General features: G+C 45.8%; 1 protein-coding gene across 3 annotated transcripts in view; it reads right to left on the bottom strand.

The window, feature by feature from the left end:
* Positions 1 to 21,835, bottom strand: part of ZNF800 (zinc finger protein 800) — a 73,589-nt gene that overhangs the window by 26,209 nt on the left and 25,545 nt on the right. The window contains exons 1-2 of one of the 3 annotated variants that reach the window (XM_061640179.1): positions 4,588 to 5,085; positions 1,327 to 1,433 (exon numbers count right to left, since the gene is read on the bottom strand). In XM_061640179.1, the coding sequence (XP_061496163.1) occupies positions 1,327 to 1,387 (61 nt within the window). In that variant the 5' untranslated portion in view covers positions 1,388 to 1,433; positions 4,588 to 5,085. Of the gene's footprint in view, positions 1 to 1,326; positions 1,434 to 4,587; positions 5,086 to 21,835 lie in introns of those variants that run through there. The other 2 variants (XM_061640178.1, XM_061640180.1) reach the window with 2 other exon arrangements.

Raw genomic sequence — 21,835 nt, forward strand, 5'->3', positions numbered from 1 at the left:
TTAAGTCTTACCTGTTGAGTCAGTCCAGACTCAACTAAACACCCTTCTAAGAAAATTAATTTCAATGATAGATTTTTATTTGAAAAGCTTTCTAACAGACCTGTCATCCAATTAAAGAAATATGTTGATTAATCATATGAGATTTAGTAGAGATTCAACTGATCAATTAAATCGGCATATGGATAAAAACTCTTCCAAAGCAACTTACTTTTTTGGGTTGTACCCAGCTAAGTCATACTCAGAGTTGACATTAATGGCCCCAAATTAGTCAAGTCCATTTATTTCAATAGTTCCACCATGAGTAAAATTTAGTTGGATACAACCCCTTTGTTTTAGATGATACATCACATACATCATATTGAGAATCAACTTAGAAAAGATATTCCAACTATATGAGAGAAAAGGGGAAATGCTTCTTAAGATAATACTTGCCATCTGCAGTTTTTAGATTTTTTAAAAAATATATATCAACAGAAGCAGAGTTCAGATCAATTTATGAGGAGCATGTTTTAGTCAATTAAAATGTTTTTAAAATCTATTAAAAAAAATATTGTAACCAGTACCTGCTTACCTAGCAATTATATATATACATACACACACACATATATATACTTACACATACATACACACACACATATATATATACATACACACACAAGTGCAGTATACCAATCTGACCCTATGCTTGTTCGCTTGGAAAATTAGTTCCACCACATTCAATGGGACTTACTCTCATGGGAGATAGGAATGCACTGTAAACAAATTGGAATGCAATCCTATACAGGTCTTCTCAGAAGGAAGTCCCGCTAAGTTCAGGTAAGTAGGTATGGGAATGCAACCTCAGTATTATTATATGTATAGTTGTCTTGTCTTAAACTGAAGCACATACTCATGTGTATATCCCTCTTTATCTTCTCCTTATTTCATATGCTTTTAAATTATGAACCATTTTTGACAAGCTCATGCGTGTTTTATTACAGTGAAGTACCTACATTAAAATACTGTTATATATCTTTATATTGAGTTATTTGTTCACAGAAAAAAAATGTTTCACATAGTTTCTGAAAAAAATTTTTCCCTGCCCCCCTTTAATTTAGCGTATAAGGCCACACAGATTTAACAATAACAGCAATAATTTCCCTGAAGCAGTTTTATGTCATGGTTCTGTGATGCTTACCCAAACATTTACTGAGGATATAACTTAATATCTGAAGATGTCCTAATTCCATTACATTATGTAATCCTGTCTCTCTGTCTCCAAATGCTTCTTACTGCAACTTTTTTTTTTTTTAAAAAGGAGAAGGTTCATTTGTACAGTACTATTACCTGGTTCACAGCATCCATGGTGATGGTGGTCAGTCTGACAGCACTTGTCCCTTAGAGGCATTTTTTACAACGACCTGTTTCCTTCTACATTTAGTAGCTCATTTCTGCTAAAGCAAGCAAATTCTCTATCATTCACCAAGAAATATAATGTTTTGTGCTGTTAGATAAGATCCCTATAAAACTGCCATTCTGAGAATCAACAATGAATATTGAACATATACAGAGAACAATTCTACATATGGAAGAATGAAGTCTTCTCTATTCAGCAGTTATTATGGCATTTTGTTTTAGAAATAGCTGTTACAGTTAGAGGTGGGTAAACTCCCACTGTTGCATCAGATTGGTCAGGAAATGAGGCTGCACACTTCCTCCCAAATCAGGACAGGGCTCCTCTAAAACTTGGATTTCAGGGCTAATTCAAATTGGCTGGCTTATGCCTTGTAAGCCCCCAACCTCCTTCTCTCCCCACCTCAACCCCCAACCTCACCTATCTTCCCTCTAACCCGTTACATGGCTGATGCAGCCAGTTGCCCTGCTCCAACAGAAGCAAACAGCCACAGCCATGGGAAGGGAGAAGGAGTGAAGTCTCTCCAGGGCCAGCAGATTGCAGTGGCCCCTGGGAAATATACTTTTCCCAAGAGTGCTATGGAACAGTTTGCCAAGGCCTTCTTCCTTCTTTGTCCCCATTGCTGTTTGTTGCCACTGGTCTTTCCAGCTGGGTAAATGGAATTTAAAAGGATGCCACCAGCAATACGGGAAGGGAGATTAGGAGGGGCTGGATAGCAATTATTACCTGACATGGATTTTAATCAAAGAAGATAGAGAATTCAAGACTCTGAATATTCACTGCTTCTTTCAGGAGAGTGATACAAGCCCATCAAATGCATACTGGAGCCTCAGAAATAAAAGTTTCACTCTCAGCCCTATTCACAATACACTTTGTAAAGTGAACTAAAAGTGACAAAAATATTTTATTTATCTAAATAAAAAATGCAGAAAAATAGATGATGTCCTACTGTAGAAAGGGCTATTTGTTTGTGGTCCCAGTACATACCAGCACTCCTTCAGCACCCAATGGTCTGCTTCAATCAAAATGGGAAAGGGGAAAGGGATAGCAGAGCCAATTTTAAAAAGTCCAGAAATGCACTACTTAGAATTAAAAACGTTTAACATATTTATGAGCTTATGGAGTGACTCCTCCAATCCAGTAGTTTTACACAACCTAATTCTGAATATCCTTCAAAGACACGTTTCAAATGGTATATATCAGCCACCACAATGCTAACTTATATACTACTAGTCTCCTTTGGAGCCTCACACATTTGAGGCTACTTCCAAGCACACTGCAGGGGCAGGTTCCCTTATGTTAAAATTTAAGGAGAAGAGCACTATAAATGTCATTATCTAAAATGTTTAAATTGTTTGCCGATATATAACACTTGCTCCTTCAAAACAGCAAGCCACAAGAGCAACTTCAGGAGCAACTAATGGAAGTTGTGCCTTAACACTACTACACACAACAAACAGTAAAAGCAGTTACTTTGCATTCCAAAAACCCCCACTATGTTATCCAGCAATACTAGCTCTTACTCATGGAAAATTCTAGACACTTACAGCTCAATCCTATGCATGTTTACTCAGTAGTAAGCCTCATTTTTTTCAATAGGACTCACTTCCAAATAATGAATGCCTTAGCATTCATTAAATGATCATATTTAGTATCCTTGCATAGAGTACCAAAACAGAAGTCTGTCTCTTGTCTCTAAGTCTATATGCGGATGACAGAAGGTGCATAATGCAACTCTCAGGTTGTATAAAAGATCTATGGTTGCAAATTGGTATGATTTCATTGGCATAGCAATAGATATATATGCTTGTTGAGGAAATATTTCAATATGGGAAACTAAGTCATTGATTTAACCAGACTTTTCATGGAAATTTAAAACATTTGGACTTAAACCACCCATTTGCATTCAGATATGCATCTTACCATGCCATAGGTATACAGCCTACATGTCTAAATACATGTCCACAATACATGTCTAAATACAGCACTACATGTCTATATACTATTTCTATCACTTTTCACCACCATCTGCTGCTTCTCCATGTATCCAGCTACAAGGCTGGAAAATATGCCTAATACTTTGTATCCCACATTGTGTTTGTAAGTGCAATGACCACGCACCAGGAATTTCTGAAGCTCTACCATTCATAACATTTTGTAATTTCCATACAAATATCTCCAACAAGGAGTCATCCTACAACTTGACAGTTTGCTATATATACACACACCAAAACACCACCTGAGCAACTTAACTAGGCAATTTTAGGACTTAATCTCCAGAACCCATTTTGATTGTCAGGAGTCGGTATCACTGTGAAAAGAGACATATGACCACATGCAGAATGTCAACTGCAACAGAACAGCCAAAACCAGTCCTCTCTTTCCCAAGGATGATATGCAAGGTTTAGTAGCGCACGCCATGCAATCAAGAAAACTGAAATCCTACTTAACATGCAACCGCATTCATCATAAACCAATGCCAACCAGTGGGCATGGCCCAGGAGGCACCTGTTTCAGCTCTCAATCAAAACTAAAGCAAGAAGTGTCCCGTGAATGTCTCGGCCTCAAAGGTGTGAGGATGCAAAGGAGAGTAGCAGCTGATGCATGTTATTTGAATTATGCTGTTGAGAATATTTAGGATCAAGTTGTTGCCCCAATGGCAGCAGATGTTGCAGGCCACAATAGGAGACTGGGAGGGGCAACGACCAGGCACTGGCCCACTATCCTTAACTCACTTCTCAAAGTAGCCCCAGGAGATAAGTAGTGGCTGATCCCAGCCATATACATGAACACCAGCCTGGCCAATACAACTATTATGACACCTCCAACACCTACCATTCTCTCCCCTTCACACCAGCAGTATAGGAACGAGCATTCCAATACAGAAAGAAACATTCCCAAATGCCTCTCTTTCTCCCGCACACACGAGTTCCTACCATCCTCTCTGCCCATATGCGGGTCCCTCTCCACACCCCTAGTGCCAGTGGCCAGGCACCTCCTTGCGCGCTCTTCCGGTGCCACCTGTCACACCGCCCGCCCGCCTCTCAACCACCCAGCATTAGAGGGGCGCGCTCAGCTCCCAGCTTCAGCGCGGAAGGCATCCCCTCTATCGGGACGGCAGCCCATGACGGAGGACAGGCGGAGTAGCTGCCTAGCTGTCTGTCTGAAGGAGTTCCAGCGACGACCACACTTACGGAGGCTCCTGTTGGACGGGGCGGCCACCAGCCCAACCAGCGAGTCTTGATGGCGGGCTGAGGAGAGGGGGAAGGAGGAGGGTGACCCCACCGAGCAGCCCGCTCTCCCTGTCTGTGACTGTCCCCACCGGCCGGCAGGACGCGCGCGGGAGGGGAAAGAAAAAGAAGCCGCTCGCTCTGCCTGTTTTGGTTCTCCGGGCGGCGGCGGCGGCAGCAGCAGCAGGTGACAGCGAGCGCCAAGCGAGTCTCCACGAAGGCACACGCAGAGACCCTACCTCCGCCGGGGTGGAGGGGGGAAGGGGAGCGCTGTCGCTGCGTCCCGACTAAAACTTGCCGTCGCCTGTCCCGCCCAAGCGGCCCGCGACGCGACCCCGGAGCCGGATGGGCGCAAGGGCAGGAAGTGACTGCGGCCGCGGCAGGCCTGGGGCAGCGCACCGCGCATGCGCCGCACCCGGCTTTTCCCTCCTCCTCCCCCCTCCCCGTTCCTCTCGCTCGCTCTCCTCCCACCGAGCCAAGCGTACAGGTGCCTCCTGCTGCAGCTGGCTACTTTATTCCCGCCCGAGGAATAGAAAGTTGGTGGGGGGACCCGCACGCGCGCGCCGCTTGCCTCTTCCACGTGCCCCTCAGCCAATCGAAGGAGGGCACTGCGCGGCCCGACTGGGCAGAAAGCTTCACATGTAGGAGCATCGGTGGCGCTTGCCTGTACGGTCGTCTCCCTCCTTCAGAGCTGTCGAAAAGTTGTTGCGCGGCGCGTATGCCTAGTGCAGGGCGCACGGCAGGGCTGGGACGGAGGAGCGATGCCATGTCTATCCACTACTGCTTGCAACACAAGCACCGCCCTCGCGCGGTGTGGCGCACAGAGCTGCGTTTAGAAAAGGCTTAGGAAATTCGATGTGGGCGCAACTCGCTGCTTGGATGAGTGGCACTGGGTAGAAAAGCAAGCTTTCGTGTTGTTGAGGAGCTGCCTCGTAGCGCGCGCGCGCGCGCGCACTGTTGCCACAATTTTTACGCACTTGCAGAGACGCGCTGCGAAAAGGGAGGACGAGTGAATCATCTCCATCCCAAAGAGCGCGCGGAGAAACAGAAAGTTCCTCCACACGGTAGTTCACTTTGGAGAAACATCGGGATCTCTATATACGCTTTTTCGCTAGCAGGAAAATGCCAGCTCGATAGGACAGTGGTGGTTCGGTGTCCTGTTATTGCTTGGTTTGCCTTCAGGCTTGGCAACAACGGGTCGCTTAACAAATGCTTAGGCTTTAAAAGTGCGGAGTTACACACAGTCTAGGACAAGCTCGCTGATGGACCCGGATTGATTCTGCTTCCTCAATCTAAATTACCGCTTATTTTATCTATCTGTATTGTCACCATGCCTGTGTTTGCAAAAATAAATGATCCGCTGGCTGTCGTTTCTCAAAAAACAAAAAAACTGCTTACCGGGATGGGCGTGTAGATGATTCTGTGGAAATGAGGAAAAGGTACAACATGCTGAATTCTGAGAATCTCAGGTTTTCATTTACAAAACTGAAAAGTGTTTTTAATGTTTCATTTTGCCCTTATGGCTGCAAAGATAAAGAACAACAGTGTCTGATAAAATCTGAAGCAGGACAAGGGGACAGTTGAATACTGGAGGCCAGGCTTTAGTTGGCAGTACACAGAAGCAGAATAGATTGTGGGAAAGTGAGCAAATATAAGCACATTTACACCATTTGCATAATTTATACAGATAATGAAATTCTGCTGTTTGGTCCAGCAGTTTGAGAGCTGTCCTGCACATTTTACATTAAAAGAGCTGTTCCATACTTTTAAGTCATTTCAGTTGAAAACTGACTTCAAAGTAATCAAGTTTGGAGCAAAATAAATTGAGCCATCTTCAGGATATAATTTAATACCTTTCTAATTTCCACAGAAACCTCTAAACAGTTTACAAATCCCAACAACAAAAAGTTAAGATGAGAAATGCAATGCAAATTCCACATTCAAACCAAGCAGTCATAATCTCTCTATATTTTAAGTAATATAGTTAAATAAATGTCCCTCAACAATTTTATTTATTTAGCAAAAGTTATATACTGCTTGATTGTAATAAAACCTCAAAGTGGTTTACAAAAAACATAAGAGTGCTATACAAAAACAATGTTTAGTAAAACAAGAACCCAAAAACAAATCACATACAAAATATCAAGATAAAAAATGCAACACAATATATTATACAGTAGCGCCCCGCTTTGTGGCGCTTCGCTTTACAGCATTCCACCGATACAGCGGTTGTCAATTGCAGAAAGGCCCCGCTTCTATGGCGCTTGTTCCGGTTTTACGGCATTTTTCAGGCGTCGGGTGCCATTTTTGTCAATGTTAGTCAATGTGTTCCACTTTACAGTGGCGGTCCGGAACAGAACCAGCCATGTGAGCAGGGCCCTACTGTATAAAAAATATTGCTTAAAAAATCTTTTACCCACCACATCATTCCATCCAATTCTCACTTTAATTAACGCTCCAGCCTTGAACTAACAAATAACTAACCAATAATCATGTACAGAAAAATAGGCCCTCTAAATAAAAACAACCCAACAACAGCAGAAAAAACAAACATCCATTTCCTCCCCATCTTTCACCTAGGGCAATCTCATTAACCAACAAGCATGCTCTCCCCATGTGGGGAGTTTGGGAGCAGCCACCAGCACACCTGATGCCTCCTTACAGGGAGTATCCTATTATTATTTATTAAATTTATGTCACACCTTTCCTCCCAAGGAGCCCAGGGTGGCAAACATGTCACTACTGAAATAATATAATTGAATTTTCTAAAAAGTTTAAAACAACCTTCTAAAAACAGTCAATTCTCCTAAAAGCCATCACCTACTCTTAAAACATAATTTCAGGCTAGTCAGGGACTACCATCAAATGCTTGGGGAAACAGGGAGGTTTTTACATTTATCCTGAAAGTTAATAATGACAGATGGGGAACTACCACTAAGGAGGCCCTGTCATGGGACACTGCCAACTGGGCAATCCCTAATATTCACAGTGCCTGAGATGGTTAATACTGGGCAAGGTGCTGATTTAGGTACTAGTGTCCCAAGCCATTTGGGGTTTTGTATGCTAGTATTAATACCTTTAATTGGGCCTGATAGCTCACTGGCAGCCAGTGCAGTACTCCTGGACTGGTGGCAAATGGTTCCATTGGGTTGCACCACTTACCAACCTAGCAATTGCATTTTTCATAGCTACAGCTGCATGTAGAACACATTGCTGTAGTCAAGGCAGAAGGTTACCAGAGTATGAACAAGGCTATCCTGATCAGGGAACAACCCTAGCTGGCAAACCAGCCAGAGCTGGGCACAAGCACTCCTAGCTACAGGTGCCACTTGAGACTCAAGTGACAAGTTGGAATCCAAGAGTATTCCCAGACTACAAACCTGTTCCTTCAGATGGAATGCAAATAGCTGGTTGTACACCTAATTCCTTGACACAGGAGCCACCCACCTATAGCACTATCTTATTAAAATTCAGCCTATTTATTGGCTTCCAGCCAGCCCACCACTGCTTCCAAACACCTGTCCAACACCTTCACAGCCTCTCCTGAGTATGAGGGAATAGAGAGACAGAGCTGTGTGCTCCAAATTCCAGGATGATAGCTTCCAACAGTTTCAGACAGATGTTGAATAGGTGACAGAATGAACCCTTGTGGGACCCCACAACTCAAAGGGCATGGGGACAGTCCCCTAGTACTACTTTCTGCTAGTGACCCTGAAGGTAGGAGTGGAACCACTGTAATAGAGTGCCTCCCATTCCCAACCCCTTGAATTGCTCCAGATGGACACCATGGTCAATAGTGTAAAAAGGTGCTAAGAGATCAAGGAAAACCCAATAGGGATGCCTATCTCTTTCCTAATAATGGTCATCATAAGGGCAACCAAGGTTGTTCTGGTGCCAAAACTGCCCCTGAAACCAGAATGGAATGGATCTAGATAATCTGCTTCCTCCAGGCATACCTGTAGCTGGTCAGCCATTACCTTCTTGATCACCTTGCCCAGGAAGGGAATATTAGAGACTGGATGGTAGTTTTGTAAAATCTCTGGATCAAGGGAGGACCTCTTCAAGAGGGGCCCCACTACTGCCTCTTTCAAGGTGGTGAGCATAACTCTGCCTCCCATAATGAGGTATTAACCACGCCCTGGACTTATCCTGTCAATCAGACAAAAATAAATACAAACTATCTCATAAAAAACAATGGCCCAAGAGCAAACAAGTAAAAAAGGGGGTGGTGTCCTGAAGCAATAATTCCAAAGGAATTATTCCCATCTAGGTCAAACCCATTTGCCTCCAGTTTGGCTTTTTTGTGTGTGTCCTTAGATCTGGTAACAGATTTTGTGGAGTAAATTCCCATAATGCCCTTCGCCTGCTAAAAGGTCTGCTTTGCAGAAGTGGTTGGGGCATGGCCATTGACTTATAGGAGCAGCAATTGTATTATTGCCATGTGTATTTGTGCAATTTGGTCTCAGACTATAGTCTGAAGGCCCATGAGGCTGCCACCTTGCTGAAGCTAAGCAGGTCTGAGTCTGGTCAGTGCATGGATGGGAGACTGCATGGGAACTACATGCATGCCACCTGGGAAGGGCATTCCACAAATAGGGAGCCACCACTGAAAAGATCCTGTCACAGGTCAGTGCAAACCGGGCAGTGCTCGGTGGCAACACCACCAACAAGGCCTTGGGGACTTGAGACCAGTGGAAGCCAACTGTAGTTTGGGCCATTGGAGAAACAGGTGCCACTTACTTCTCTTAGTTCGGGAGCCAAAGGGAGATATGATAGCACTCCTCAAGTACATGAAAGGTTGTCGCACAGAGGAGGACTGGGTTCTCTTCTCCATCATCCCAGAGTGCAGGACACGGAATAATGGGCTCAAGTTGCAGGAAGCCAGATTTCAACTGGACATCAGGAAAAACTTCCTAACTGTTAGAGCCATACGACAATGAAATCAATTACAGTAGGCCCCCGCTTTTTGGCGCCCCGCTTTTTGGCGTTCTGTTAATACAGCACCAGCGGGGAGATCAGCTGGAGGGGGGGCTGGAGCTCCCCGCACTCCAGCTGATCGTGCCAGAGGAGGGGAAGATCAGCTGTAGTGTGCTACAGCTGATCTCCTCTTCTGGCGCGGTCAGACTCCCCTGCTTGAGCTGATCTTTTCCTCTTCAGGGGCGGTCAGACTCCTGCTTGAGCTGATCGCACCCGAGGAGGGGAAGATCTGATCTTCTCCTCCTCTGGTGCAATCAGCGGGTTAGGTTCCAGCCCCCTGCGCTACAGCTGATCCGCTTTTCGGCAGTTTTCGCTTTCCGGCAGGGGTCTGGAACCTAACCTGCCGTGTGAGTGGGGCCCTACTGTACCTAGAGAGGTAGTGGGCTCTCTGACACTGGAGGCATTCAAGAGGCAGCTGGACAGCCATCTGTCAGGAATGGTTTGATTTGGATTCCTGCATTGTGCAGGGGGTTGGACGTGATGGCCTTATAGGCCCCTTCCAACTCTACTATTCTATGATTCTAAGTGCAGGGAGGGAAGGTGCACGAGGAAGGAGGGTTTTAGCGCCCCCTTTTCATGTGAAACAAAGATCCCCAGTACCTATGTGAATGGCAGATGTTCTCAAAGATGAAAGAAATGTGGGGTATAAATGTAAGAAATAAATAGATAAATGTGGTGGCTGGGAATCCATCTATGCAGACATTTAAATCTTACGTGCAGCACAGTGAATAGCACTGCACTTGCTGTAGATTTGCTTTGATAGTGTCATAGTTCATGTTATTGAGTAGACTACTGTCCTTCAGCATGGCTTTCTGGATACTGTAGATGTGCATGCTGGCAATCATGGACAGCTTTTATTTCATTGCTTCTAGGTTTTTTTACTACTCCAGGCCTTGTGGTATGTGTGTCCATTCTGAATGAGCTGTTCTGTTTGAGTTATGATGTTTATATGTTTGTTGTGCATCACCCCGAGCTCTTTTGAAGGAAGGGCATTTTATAAATGTCCTTTGCCAGGTAAGCATTCCAATCTGGCTTTTGAGGATAATTCACTTTGTTTGGTTCATGAATCCCCCCTCCAAGGCTAAGAGATCTATTAAATTGCTGCTAAAATTTCCCAGCTGAACTGTTTTGAAGGCATGACTTGAAGAAAGGAATCCACTTATAAAGTTGTGGCCAGGTAAATACTTGCTAGTGGGCTGATGAAAGAGCTTGGGTTATGCTAATTTCTCATTAGCTTGATCCAGCTTGCTTTCCAAAGTCCTCCTAATTTTTAATTCTTTCAAACTATAGGAATATAGCCCAAGTATACTCTTACATCTCTGGTATTAAGACAACTTCTGAGGTCTTTTCCTCATTTTGTACCTGTGTTGTAATGCACTACAGGCCAATAAATAATGTGGAGAGCCAGATGAGATACTGAACTGGGCAAGCCAAGGGAATGGTTCCACCCAGAAGTGGCTTACCACCACACTAGCTTCTGGGCAGTCAGGGGCCTGTTGCTTACTGAGAAGGGGAAGGGCAAGGTAGTGGGGTCAGTGTGGTGCAAATGCATTGGCAGAGCCAATTTGGCACTCCTGCCAGTAAGTTTGCATCACACACCATTATCCCCAGTGTCTCACCCCTTTCCCTTCCAGTAAGCAACAGCGACCCATCTGCCAGGAAGCTAGCACAGCAGCTCTGCCCCACCTGGTGAGCCACTTCTGGTCCCACTTTGTCCCATCATTCACCTGGTGCTTTTTCTTTCCCTATCTTCATTATTAAAAGCCCAATACAAATTGGGAGTACCTCATCCTTTCCCTCTATAGTCCTGGGCTCCTACTGGGAGGAAGGGCAGGATATAAATCTTATAAATAAATAAATTTATCAGAGGCAGTGGTGCCAACAGAGCAGGACTTCAGAGCTGAAGTCCAGAGCTCCACTCTGAATGAGCAGGAGAGCACCAAACTGAAGCAGGGCTGGCCAGGCTTACCACATTTTGGAGTGAAGTAATATACACTACCATCTGAAGTCCTTCATCGTCTGGTAAAACCATTAAGTCCAGGGTCTAAAATTATTTAACTACACCATTGATCAGAGGAGTCAAGGGACTCTCATTTTGCACTGGACTCCTGAGAAGATAAGAGCCAGTATGGTGTAGTGGTTAAGGTGTTGGACTACGTCCTGGGAGACCAGGGTTTGAATCCCCACACAGCCATGAAGCTCACTGGGTGACCTTGGGCCACTCACTGCCTCTTAGCTTCAGAGGAAGGCAATGGTAAAACCACCTCTGAATACCGTTTACCTTGAAAACCTATTCACAGGGTTGCCATAAGTTGGGATCGACTTGAAAGCAGTCCATTTCCATTTTCAAACATGATTGCACAGATATAAATCCCATTGAACTCAAAAAGCATGCACATGATCAAACCTGCCTTCATCTCCTCCCCCTCCTGTCCCCTCCCTCTTGCCCCTTCCCTCTCCCTTCCTTCACCCCTTCCTTCCCCTCCCCATCCCCTCCCCTCCTTCCCCTTCCTCCTCCCCCATGGTCAGTTTTACCTATCCTAGGACTATGACTTGGGAGACCAGGGTTCAAATCCCCACACAGCCATGAAGCTCATTGGGTGACCTGTGACCACCCACTGCCTCTCGGCCTCAGAGGATGGCAATAGTAAACCACCTCTGAATACCTCTTACCATGAAAACCCTATTCATAGGGTCGCCATAAGTCAGAATCAACTTGAAGGCAGTCCATTTCCTTTTTCCTGAGAAGATTGGGGGAGCATTGCCAGTCTTTCTCACAAGGAGTCGTATCAGCAAATATATTAAATACTTGACTGTACCAGTACTATATACCATTGCATTATTGATTAAATTATTTCTAAAGCAATCTCAGCAGCATATTCTTGTAGAAGATGACAAAGTGAAAGCAATTTAACTCAGATGCACACAACTGCTTTTGGACTTGTTCTGCGCTCAGTTTCAAAGGCACTATGGAGAAGCATCTTGCTGCTAGGAGACAGGGAGAGGGAAACGTGCTTCTGATGAAAATCAGACTGGGCAAAGGAGCATGCCAGCTAATCTTTACCTTCAACATAATCCAGGATGTGCCAACTAAGGGCAGTTTCTGCCCCCTTGCGTGAGAGACAAGGGGGAGCGTTTGGTATGAATGTTGTACTTAGAATATGTGTGTGCATTATTTGACTCTATGTAGATTTGAGTGGTTCTCGTGGTATGGATATATGAGTATGCTGTTTTTAGGATGTGAGGTTGAATTATGTGAGTGCTTGTGGAGTGTGATTTGAGGTAAGCGTCTGCTGGTGTAGAATGTTGATATGTTTAAATACGAATGTGTTGATCTTGTAATGGTGTGTTTCAGTAAACTAAACAATATCATTTTTCAACTTAGTTATACAAAATTTTGTTATAAAGGGGGCCAGCTGTTTTAATTGTTTTGCTTTTTATTATGAAATGAGCTGATTGGTTTAATCTATTATGTTTAATAATAAGATTGTTTTAACTTGGTTTTTTCCCTTGAAGCTTAGGGAATATTCTGATTAGTCTTTTATTTATTTATTTAGTTAGTTAGTTAGTTAGTTAGTTAGTTAGTATCCTGCCCTTCCTCCCAGCAGAAGCCCAGGGTGGCAAACAAAGCACTAAAACACTTTAAAACATCATAAAAACAGATCTTAAAATACATTAAAACAAAACAGCATTAAAAACATTTTAAAAAACAACCTTAAAAAGGGTTAAAAACATTAAAAAAACATATTAAACAATTCTGACACAGATGCAGACTGGGATAGGTCTCAACTTAAAAGGCTTGTTGAAAGTCTTCAAAAGGCGCCGAAAAGATAGCAGAGATGGAGCCTGCCTAATATTCAAAGGGAGGGAAATCCACAGGGTAGGTGCCACCACACTAAAGGTCTGTTTCCTATATTCTGCAGAACGAATCTCCTGATAAGATGGTATCTGCAGGAGGCCATCACCTGCAGAGCGCAGTGATTGACTGGGCATATAAGGGGTAAGACAGTCTTTCAGGTATCCTGGTCCCGAGCTGTATAGGGCTTTGTACGCCAAAACTAGAACCTTGAACTTGGCCCAGTAGCAAATGGGCAGCCAGTGCAATCCTTTCAGCAACGGGGTGACATGTGGGTGATACCCTGCTCCAGTGAGCAGTCTCGCCGCCGCATTTTGCACCAGCTGCAGCTTCCAGACCAATCTCAAGGGCAGCCCCACATAGAGTGCATGACAGTAATCCAGCCTAGAGGTTACCAGTGCATGGACAACAGTGGTCAGGCTATCCCGGTCCAGAAACGGCAGCAGCTGTCTCACCAGCCGAAGCTGGTAAAACGCACTCCTAGCCACTGAGGTCACCTGGGCCTATAGCAACAAAGATGTATCCACGAGCACCCCCAGGCTACGGACCTGCTCTTTCAGAGGGAGTATGACACCATCCAAAGCAGGCAACTGACCAATTATCTGAACTCGGGAACCACCAACCCACAGTGCCTCTGTCTTGCTAGGATTCAGACTCAGTTTATTGGCCCTCATCCAGCCTACCACCGAGTCCAGGCAGTGGTCCAGGGCTTGCACAGCCTCTCCCAATTCAGAAGATATGGAGAAATAGAGCTGGGTATCATCAGCATACTGCTGATATCTCGCCCCAAAGCTCCTGATGACTGCTCCCAAGGGCTTCATATAGATGTTAAACAGCACGGGGGACAAGATGGTACCCTGTGGCACCCCACAGAACAGCTGCCAGGGGGCAGAAAGACAGTCACCCAATGCTATTCTCTGAGAATGACCCTGGAGATAGGATCGGAACCACTGTAAAACAGTTCCTCCAATATTCATCTCACCAAGTCAGCCCAGGAGGATACCATGGTCAATGGTATCAAAAGACACTGAGAGATCAAGTAAGAACAACACGGTCGTACTCCCCTTGTCCTTCTCCCGATAAAGGTCATCCATCAGGGCGACCAAGGCCGATTCAGTCCCATAACCAGGCCTGAACCCAGACTGGGATGGGTCAAGATAATCTGTTTCATCCAAGAGTACCTGCAGTTGCTGCACCACAACCCTCTCAATCACCTTCCCTAAGAAGGGGGTATTTGCAACTGGTCGGTAGTTGTCACAAACCAATGGGTCCAGGGTGGGCTTTTTCAGAAGTGGTCGAATCACCGCCTCTTTCAAGGTGGCTGGAACCACTCCCTCTCACAATGATGCGTTGACCACTCCCTGGATCCACTCGGTCAGACCCCCTCGGCAAGCTTTCATAAGCCAAGAAGGGCAAGGGTCGAGAGGACACATTGCTGGCCACATCATCGCAAGCACCTTGTCCACGTCATCAGGCCGCATCAACTGAAACCGTTCCCAAGAAATTGCAGCAGATGTTGCACTGGATACCTCATTGGGGACTACAGTAGATGTGGATGGGGCATCAAGACTGCTACAGAGGTGAGCAACTTTACCCTCAAAGTGCCTTGCAAACAATTCACAGTGGGCCTCCGAACGGTCTAAGACTCCATTTGCTGGAGCTGATGTCAACAGATCCCTGACAATACAGAAAAGCTCCACCGGACGGCTACTTGAGGATGCAATGCAGAGAAGTGAGCCTTCCTCGCCGCCCTCACCACCACACAGTAGGCACAGTTCTGATGTTTTACTCGTGCCCGATCAGCCTCACAGCACGTCTTTCGCCACTTGCGCTCTAGCCGTCTTCCAGCCTGTTTCATTGCCCTTAGCTCACTGGTGTACCAAGGTGCAAGCCAGGCTCCATAGTGCCGGAGAGGGCGCTCGGGGGCAACCGTTTCGAGAGCCCGACGCGCCTCACTGTTCCACAGCATGACAAGGGCTTCAACAGGGTCACCTGCTCTATCTACTGGGAACTCCCCCAGGGCATTCAGGAATCCAGTGGATTCCATTAGGCTCTGGGGGCAGGCCACCTTAATCTGTCCACCACCCTTGCAGGGAAGGATCGGAGCCATAAGTCTAAACTTCACCAGGAAGTGATCTGACCTTGACAATGGGGTGACATCCACCCCTGCTATCTCCAGACCACCCCTTCCTCCATCTGGAGCAAAAACCAAGTCGAGGATGTGCCCTGCCCTATGTGTTGGGCCAGTAACAACTTGAGACAGCCCCATGGTCGTCACGGAGGCCATGAAGTCCTGAGCCGGAACACTAGAGGCAGCCTCAACATGGACACTGAAATCACCCAGCACTATCGTTCTGGGCTCCTCCAACGCCACAGCCGAGATGACCTCCACCAGCTCAGTCAGAGAAGCTGCTGGGCAGCAGGGTGGATGGTACACCCGCAGCAACCCTAGTTTACTGTCTCCTCGGCCCAACACCAGGTGCAGGCCCTCACAGCCAGCTCCAAGACAGAGTGGTTTCCTGGTGACAGAGATGGAAGTTCTGTAGACCACAGCAACTCCTTCCCCTCGTCCCTGCAGCCTGTGCTGGTGCTGCAACGAGTATCCAGGTGGGCAAAGCTGGGTCAGATCAATCCCACCAAGCTCACCCACCCAGGTCTCGGTAATACACACCAGATCAGCACCTTCATCCACAATCAAGTCATGGATGAGAGTGGTCTTATTGTGTACTGATCTGGCATTAAACAACAACACACACAGGCCAGTGGGCACAGCAGATGAGCAACGAGGAAGCAAACCATGAGAGGAGTGGCAGCAAGGAACAAGGTGCAGATAGCCTTCCCTTCGCCTTCTCGGGTAATTCACCACCTCCCCATGGCTATAATTCCCTCTACCCATGATTACTGAAATTGGGGTGCCATCACCCATGTTCCTCCATACTAAGATTCCTCCTAAACACCTAATATGGGCCCAAACAAGCCCACCAACAAAGCCTGCCGGAGTGAATTATCCCAGTAGGCCTCTACGAGGATTGGGAACAATCACACCCACTCAAACTTTTTCACACAGGGCCAATCTACTCCCCCTCCTGTCTCACACCCAGGGAGGGCCAGCCTTCTGCCAGTTACAGACTCTCACTCTGAAGGCATCTGGCAACTTTCTCCTCTCATTCAGTTCACTGCACAGGCTACCACTCTGTGCAGGAACTACACATGCACCACATGCCCTCCCCACCACCAATCTCCTCTAGACTGGTTTAACAGAAACAAATTTAAAAATAAACAAGAAAAAGTAATAGAAGGGAGGTATCGCCCTCGGAACTCCCTAAACCTTAAACCTTAGAAGGGAGGAGTATATTTGAAATATGGGAGGCCCCCTCATTAATATCAGCTGGCTCTTGAAGAACTCCTAGATAGGCATTCCTCTGATCTCCTGACTTGAACATTTTATTCTCGTAGGAGCCCCTCGGGATTTCCTGGAAACCATGGCTTCCTGGGAACTGCACCTTAGTAATATTGGGCCCACCCATGTAGCCGGTCATGCTCTCGACCTTATATTTGTCCTGGGAGGGGAGGGAAGTGTTCTGAAGTTGAGGGTGGCTTCTTCCACCCCTGTGTCATGGTCAGACCACTATCTGGTAAATATAGACTTCTCGATACCACACACCCTCCGTAGGGGAAAAGGACCTATTAGAATGGTTCGCCCCAGACGCCTAATGGATCCAGAAGGATTCCTGACTGCGCTTGGGGAATTGGAACCTGCTGAAGGCCGCACGGTCGATACCCTGGTGATGGAGTGGAATGAGGGGATCACCAGGGCTCTGGACCGCGTGGCGCCGAAACGTCCTCTCCCCCTGAACAGAACTCAGTTAGCACCTTGGTATACTCCACGGTTGCGAAATCTGAGACAGGAGGTGAGACGACTAGAACGCCGGTGGCGGAAATCCCGTTCCGAAGATGTCTGGACACAGGTTAGAGCAGCAGTAACTGCCTACCAAGTGGCAATAAAGGCAGAAAAGAAGAGGTTCTTTGCTGCCTCTATTGCGTCCGCAGAGTGCTGTCCCAGGAGGTTGTTCCAAGTGGTCCGAAGCCTGGTCGGTCCAGTTGCTCAGGAACCCTTGGAACAGTCTAAGTGACAAATTAGCAAAGCACTTTGCCGACAAAATCGAACATTTACGGAGCTCAATTCCGTACGCCGTGGACACAGTAAATGAAACAGAGTTGGCCAGTTGCAATCCGGTCAAATGGGATAGGTTTCGACCTCTTCCTTCTGAGGATGTGGACAAGGTGCTCTCGACTGTGAAGCCTACCACCTGTCTAACTGATCCTTGCCCATCGTGGCTCCTCGTGAGCTGCAAAGAGAAATTGGGCGAGGGGATTAAGGCGGTGGTCAATGCATCCTTGGAGGAGGGTGTAATGCCATTAGCACTCAAGGAGGCAATTGTAAAGCCCATCTTAAAGAAGTCCTCCTTGGATCCCCAAGTTTTGAATAACTTTCGCCCAATTTCGAACCTACCATTCCTGGGCAAGATCAATGAGCGAGTGGTGGCTAATCAGTTGTCGACACACTTGGATGAAACGGATTATTTGGATCCATACCAATCGGGTTTCAGGACTGGACATGGAACTGAAACAGCATTGGTCGCTCTGGTTGATGATATGAGGAGGGCATTAGATAGGGGAGAATTCACCTTTCTTGTCCTCCTCGATCTCTCAGCGGCTTTTGATACTGTCGACCACAGTATCCTTTTACATCGCCTGGAGGAATCGGGAATAGGAGGCACTGTACTACGGTGGTTCCATTCCTTTCTTTCCAACAGGCATCAACAGGTAGCATTGGGGGAGGAGGTTTCAGACCCTTGGCCTCTCAATTGTGGTGTGCCACAGGGCTCTATCCTCTCTCCCATGCTATTTAATATCTATATGAAGCCGCTGGGGACAATCATCAGGAGATTTGGGCTGCAGTGTCACCAATATGCGGATGACACTCAGCTCTATCTCTCGTTTAAATCTTCACCAGAGTCTGCTGTGGAGACCATGTCCAAGTGCCTGGAATCCGTGAGTGGATGGATGGGAAGGAACAGGCTGAAGTTGAATCCTGATAAGACTGAGGTGCTACTCGTGGGAGACAAGGGAAGGCTGGGAGATGTTGACCTGGTGTTTGACGGGGTGAAATTGCCCCTGAATGACCAGGTCCGCAGCCTTGGGGTTGTTCTTGATTCCAAGCTGTCCATGGAGGCTCAGATTTCGGCAGTGAGCCGGGCAGCTTGGTATCAATTACACCTCATTCGTAGACTGCAGCCCTACCTTCCTGCTCATCAGCTCCCACTGGTGGTACATGCCCTGGTCACCTCTCGGTTGGATTACTGTAATGCGCTGTACGTGGGGTTACCTTTGAAAATGGTCCAGAAATTACAACTTATACAAAATGCTGCGGCTCGACTACTTACAAACTGTCGCCGCCGGGAACACATCACCCCAGTGTTGTTCGACCTACACTGGCTCCCAGTTATTTTCCGGGCCCAATTCAAGGTGTTGGTATTAACCTTTAAATCCCTATACGGTCTCGGTCCAGTTTATCTGATGGAGCGCCTCCAGCGCCACCAACCATGCCGCCCAACAAGATCAGCCACACAGGACCTTCTCTCAATCCCGCCAACTAAAACAGCTAGGTTGGCGGGGACAAGAGAGAGGGCATTTTCAGTGGCGGCCCCCACTCTCTGGAACTCCCTCCCGTATGACCTTTGACATGCCCCTTCCCTGAATGTATTCCGCCAAGCTTTGAAGACCTGGCTCTTCAGACAGGCCTTTGGGACTTACGGGGAGGGTTAAATTTTTACGACCAATAGCCTACTACTCTGTACTGGAACTGTTTTATTGTTTTATTGTTATATTGTATTTTATGATGTATTTTATTATGATGTAATGTATTGTTGTTAAATTGTACGTCGCCTAGAGTGGCCATTGGCCAGATAGGCGACCCACAAATTAAATTATTATTATTATTATTATTTTAATTGCTGTTTTAACTGCTTTAATTGTTACTCTGTTTTAATCAGTTTGTTTATTCTGAATTTTAATGATGGATGTTTATTTTAACATATTGATGAGATGGTTTTAGTGTGTATTTTAACTATGTGTAGGTATATTTTTATAAACAGCATGTTTTGTAAACTGCTTAGAAGCCATTTTGGCAAGTAAACAGTATATTCATAATAACAATAACATATTTACTTCCTGGGGAAAATTGTTCCCTAGGATTAAGGAAACCATTCTGTGAAGGCTGTAATGATCTGAACTGGGAGAGCCTGGAGGTAGAGCTCTTGAGAAGGACCTCAGCTGAGGGGGCAGGGTGTGGACATATGGGGGCGGAGGTGCTGTCCAAGGTACGTGAGTCCCAGGACATGAAGGCTTAAAGCCAAATATGAAAGCCAGTACTTTTGAAATGAACTTGGGACCACACTGAACTTGGCAGTCATTCAGTTGGTATAGCCCTGGCTGGGTGTTTTGCTACCTGCCTCTCCCTGCTAAAAGTGTATGTGCAGAATGTTCTCCGTAATGGTCAGTAAAAACCAGTATTAGTGTCCCTGAGGCTAAACTTTGAAAAAGCTTCAGCCACAAATATTGCTGATAAGTGACAGGTTAATGCAGTATGTGTTTAGCCAGTCACAGCAGCATTTTAAATCATCCTTGTCCTAGTTCCCTCCTTCCAGTTTTCGCCACATGATAACACCACATTCAGAAGAATGGGTCACCACTGGAAAAGGCAGCAGGGAGAAAATGTTGTGTCTTTAACAGGCTTTTATCTCTAAAAACCAATAAACATGTTTACTGGCTCCTGCAGGCTCTGTCTGACTGGAACGCAACAGTAATTTTGTAATAATAGGGTGCACCAATTGACTTACATTAATGTCACATTTTATAGCTGAATTGTGTTTCACCGGAACTAGCAACAAATCTTGGAAAATACAGTAAATTACAACCCTAGTTATGATTTAAAACAAGTGTAGCCAGCATACCCTCCAGATGTTGTGGATTGAACTCTCATAATCCCTAACCATTGGACATACTGACCAGGGTTGATGGGAGCTGTAGTGCAAAACATGTGACTAGGGTTGCCAGGTTCCTGGCCTGAGACTGATCCTGTATCTTTAGGAGAAGAGAAAGTCAGCCAAATGCAGGTGTTCTTGCAACACCGTAATGAGAAAAACACAAGGTGGAATTCTTCCTTCCCCGGCACAACTTTTAAAGATACAGAAGACCTACATGACGATTACCTATTGTTGAAAGCTGATCTACACTAATTCAAATGCGTTTCATCAGGTGGGATCTAACACATCCTAACCTAGATCAATACGGGCATCTTAAATTGGGCCCAGAAAATGTAGTGGCAGCCAAGCCCCATCTGCACTATACATTTAAAGCAGTATCATACCACTTTAAACTGTCATGGGGGGTTATGAGTTCCCTAGGAAGAGACATTGATTGTCAAACCGCTCTGGGAATTATAGCACTGTGAGGAGAATTGGGGTCTTCTAACAACTCTCAGCACCCTTAACAAACCAAAGTTCCCACTATTCTTTGAAGGATGCCACAGCTGTTTAAAGTGGTATGATACTGCTTTAATTATATAGTGCAGATGGGACCTTATTCCAAAGTGGTGACACATGCTTCAACTGCCCCGTCCCACTAGGATGCATTTTGCACCAGTTGATGTTTCTGGACCATCTTCAGGCAGCCTCATACAGAGTGCATTTATTTAGTCCAATCCTGATGTCACTAGTGCATGGATAACTTGAGGCTAGCCTTTCATAGGGCTTAAGGTGATATATAAGACTAAGCCGCTAAAAAGCACTCCTAGCCACCACTTACCACCTGTGCTTCTACAGATGTAGGAACCCAGAACCTCTACCACTCAAGTAGCCAAATTTGTGTATGTGGCTCAGCAGAAACGTACTTCTATCACTTGTTTTATTTAGTTTATTCTATGTTGTTTTCTGTAATTCGGTGTAATGAATTTTACATGTACAGTTTTTTTTAACTTTGGGTCTTTGACCGTAAATAAAATTTGACTGACTGACTGAACCTCTACACTCTGAAGTGGCTCTTTCAGGGGGAGTACAACTCTATCCAGGATCAGTTGCACACTACAACCAGATCAGTCTGTTACTCTGTCCATAACACCATCTTTTCTGGATTAAGCTGCAGCTTGTTTGCCCTCATCCATACCAAAAATGCCTCCAGATACCAGTTCAAGAGTTCTATAGCTTTCCTGGGATGAGTAGTTGGAAATAAGACGTAGAGCAGTATGTCATCTGCATTCTGATGACACTGCAGCACTGATCTCCAGATGACTTCTCTAAGTGGTTTTCACATAGATGT

The sequence above is a fragment of the Rhineura floridana genome, chromosome 8 (genome assembly GCF_030035675.1).
Source record: "Rhineura floridana isolate rRhiFlo1 chromosome 8, rRhiFlo1.hap2, whole genome shotgun sequence".
In the NCBI taxonomy this organism is placed as follows: domain Eukaryota; kingdom Metazoa; phylum Chordata; class Lepidosauria; order Squamata; family Rhineuridae; genus Rhineura; species Rhineura floridana.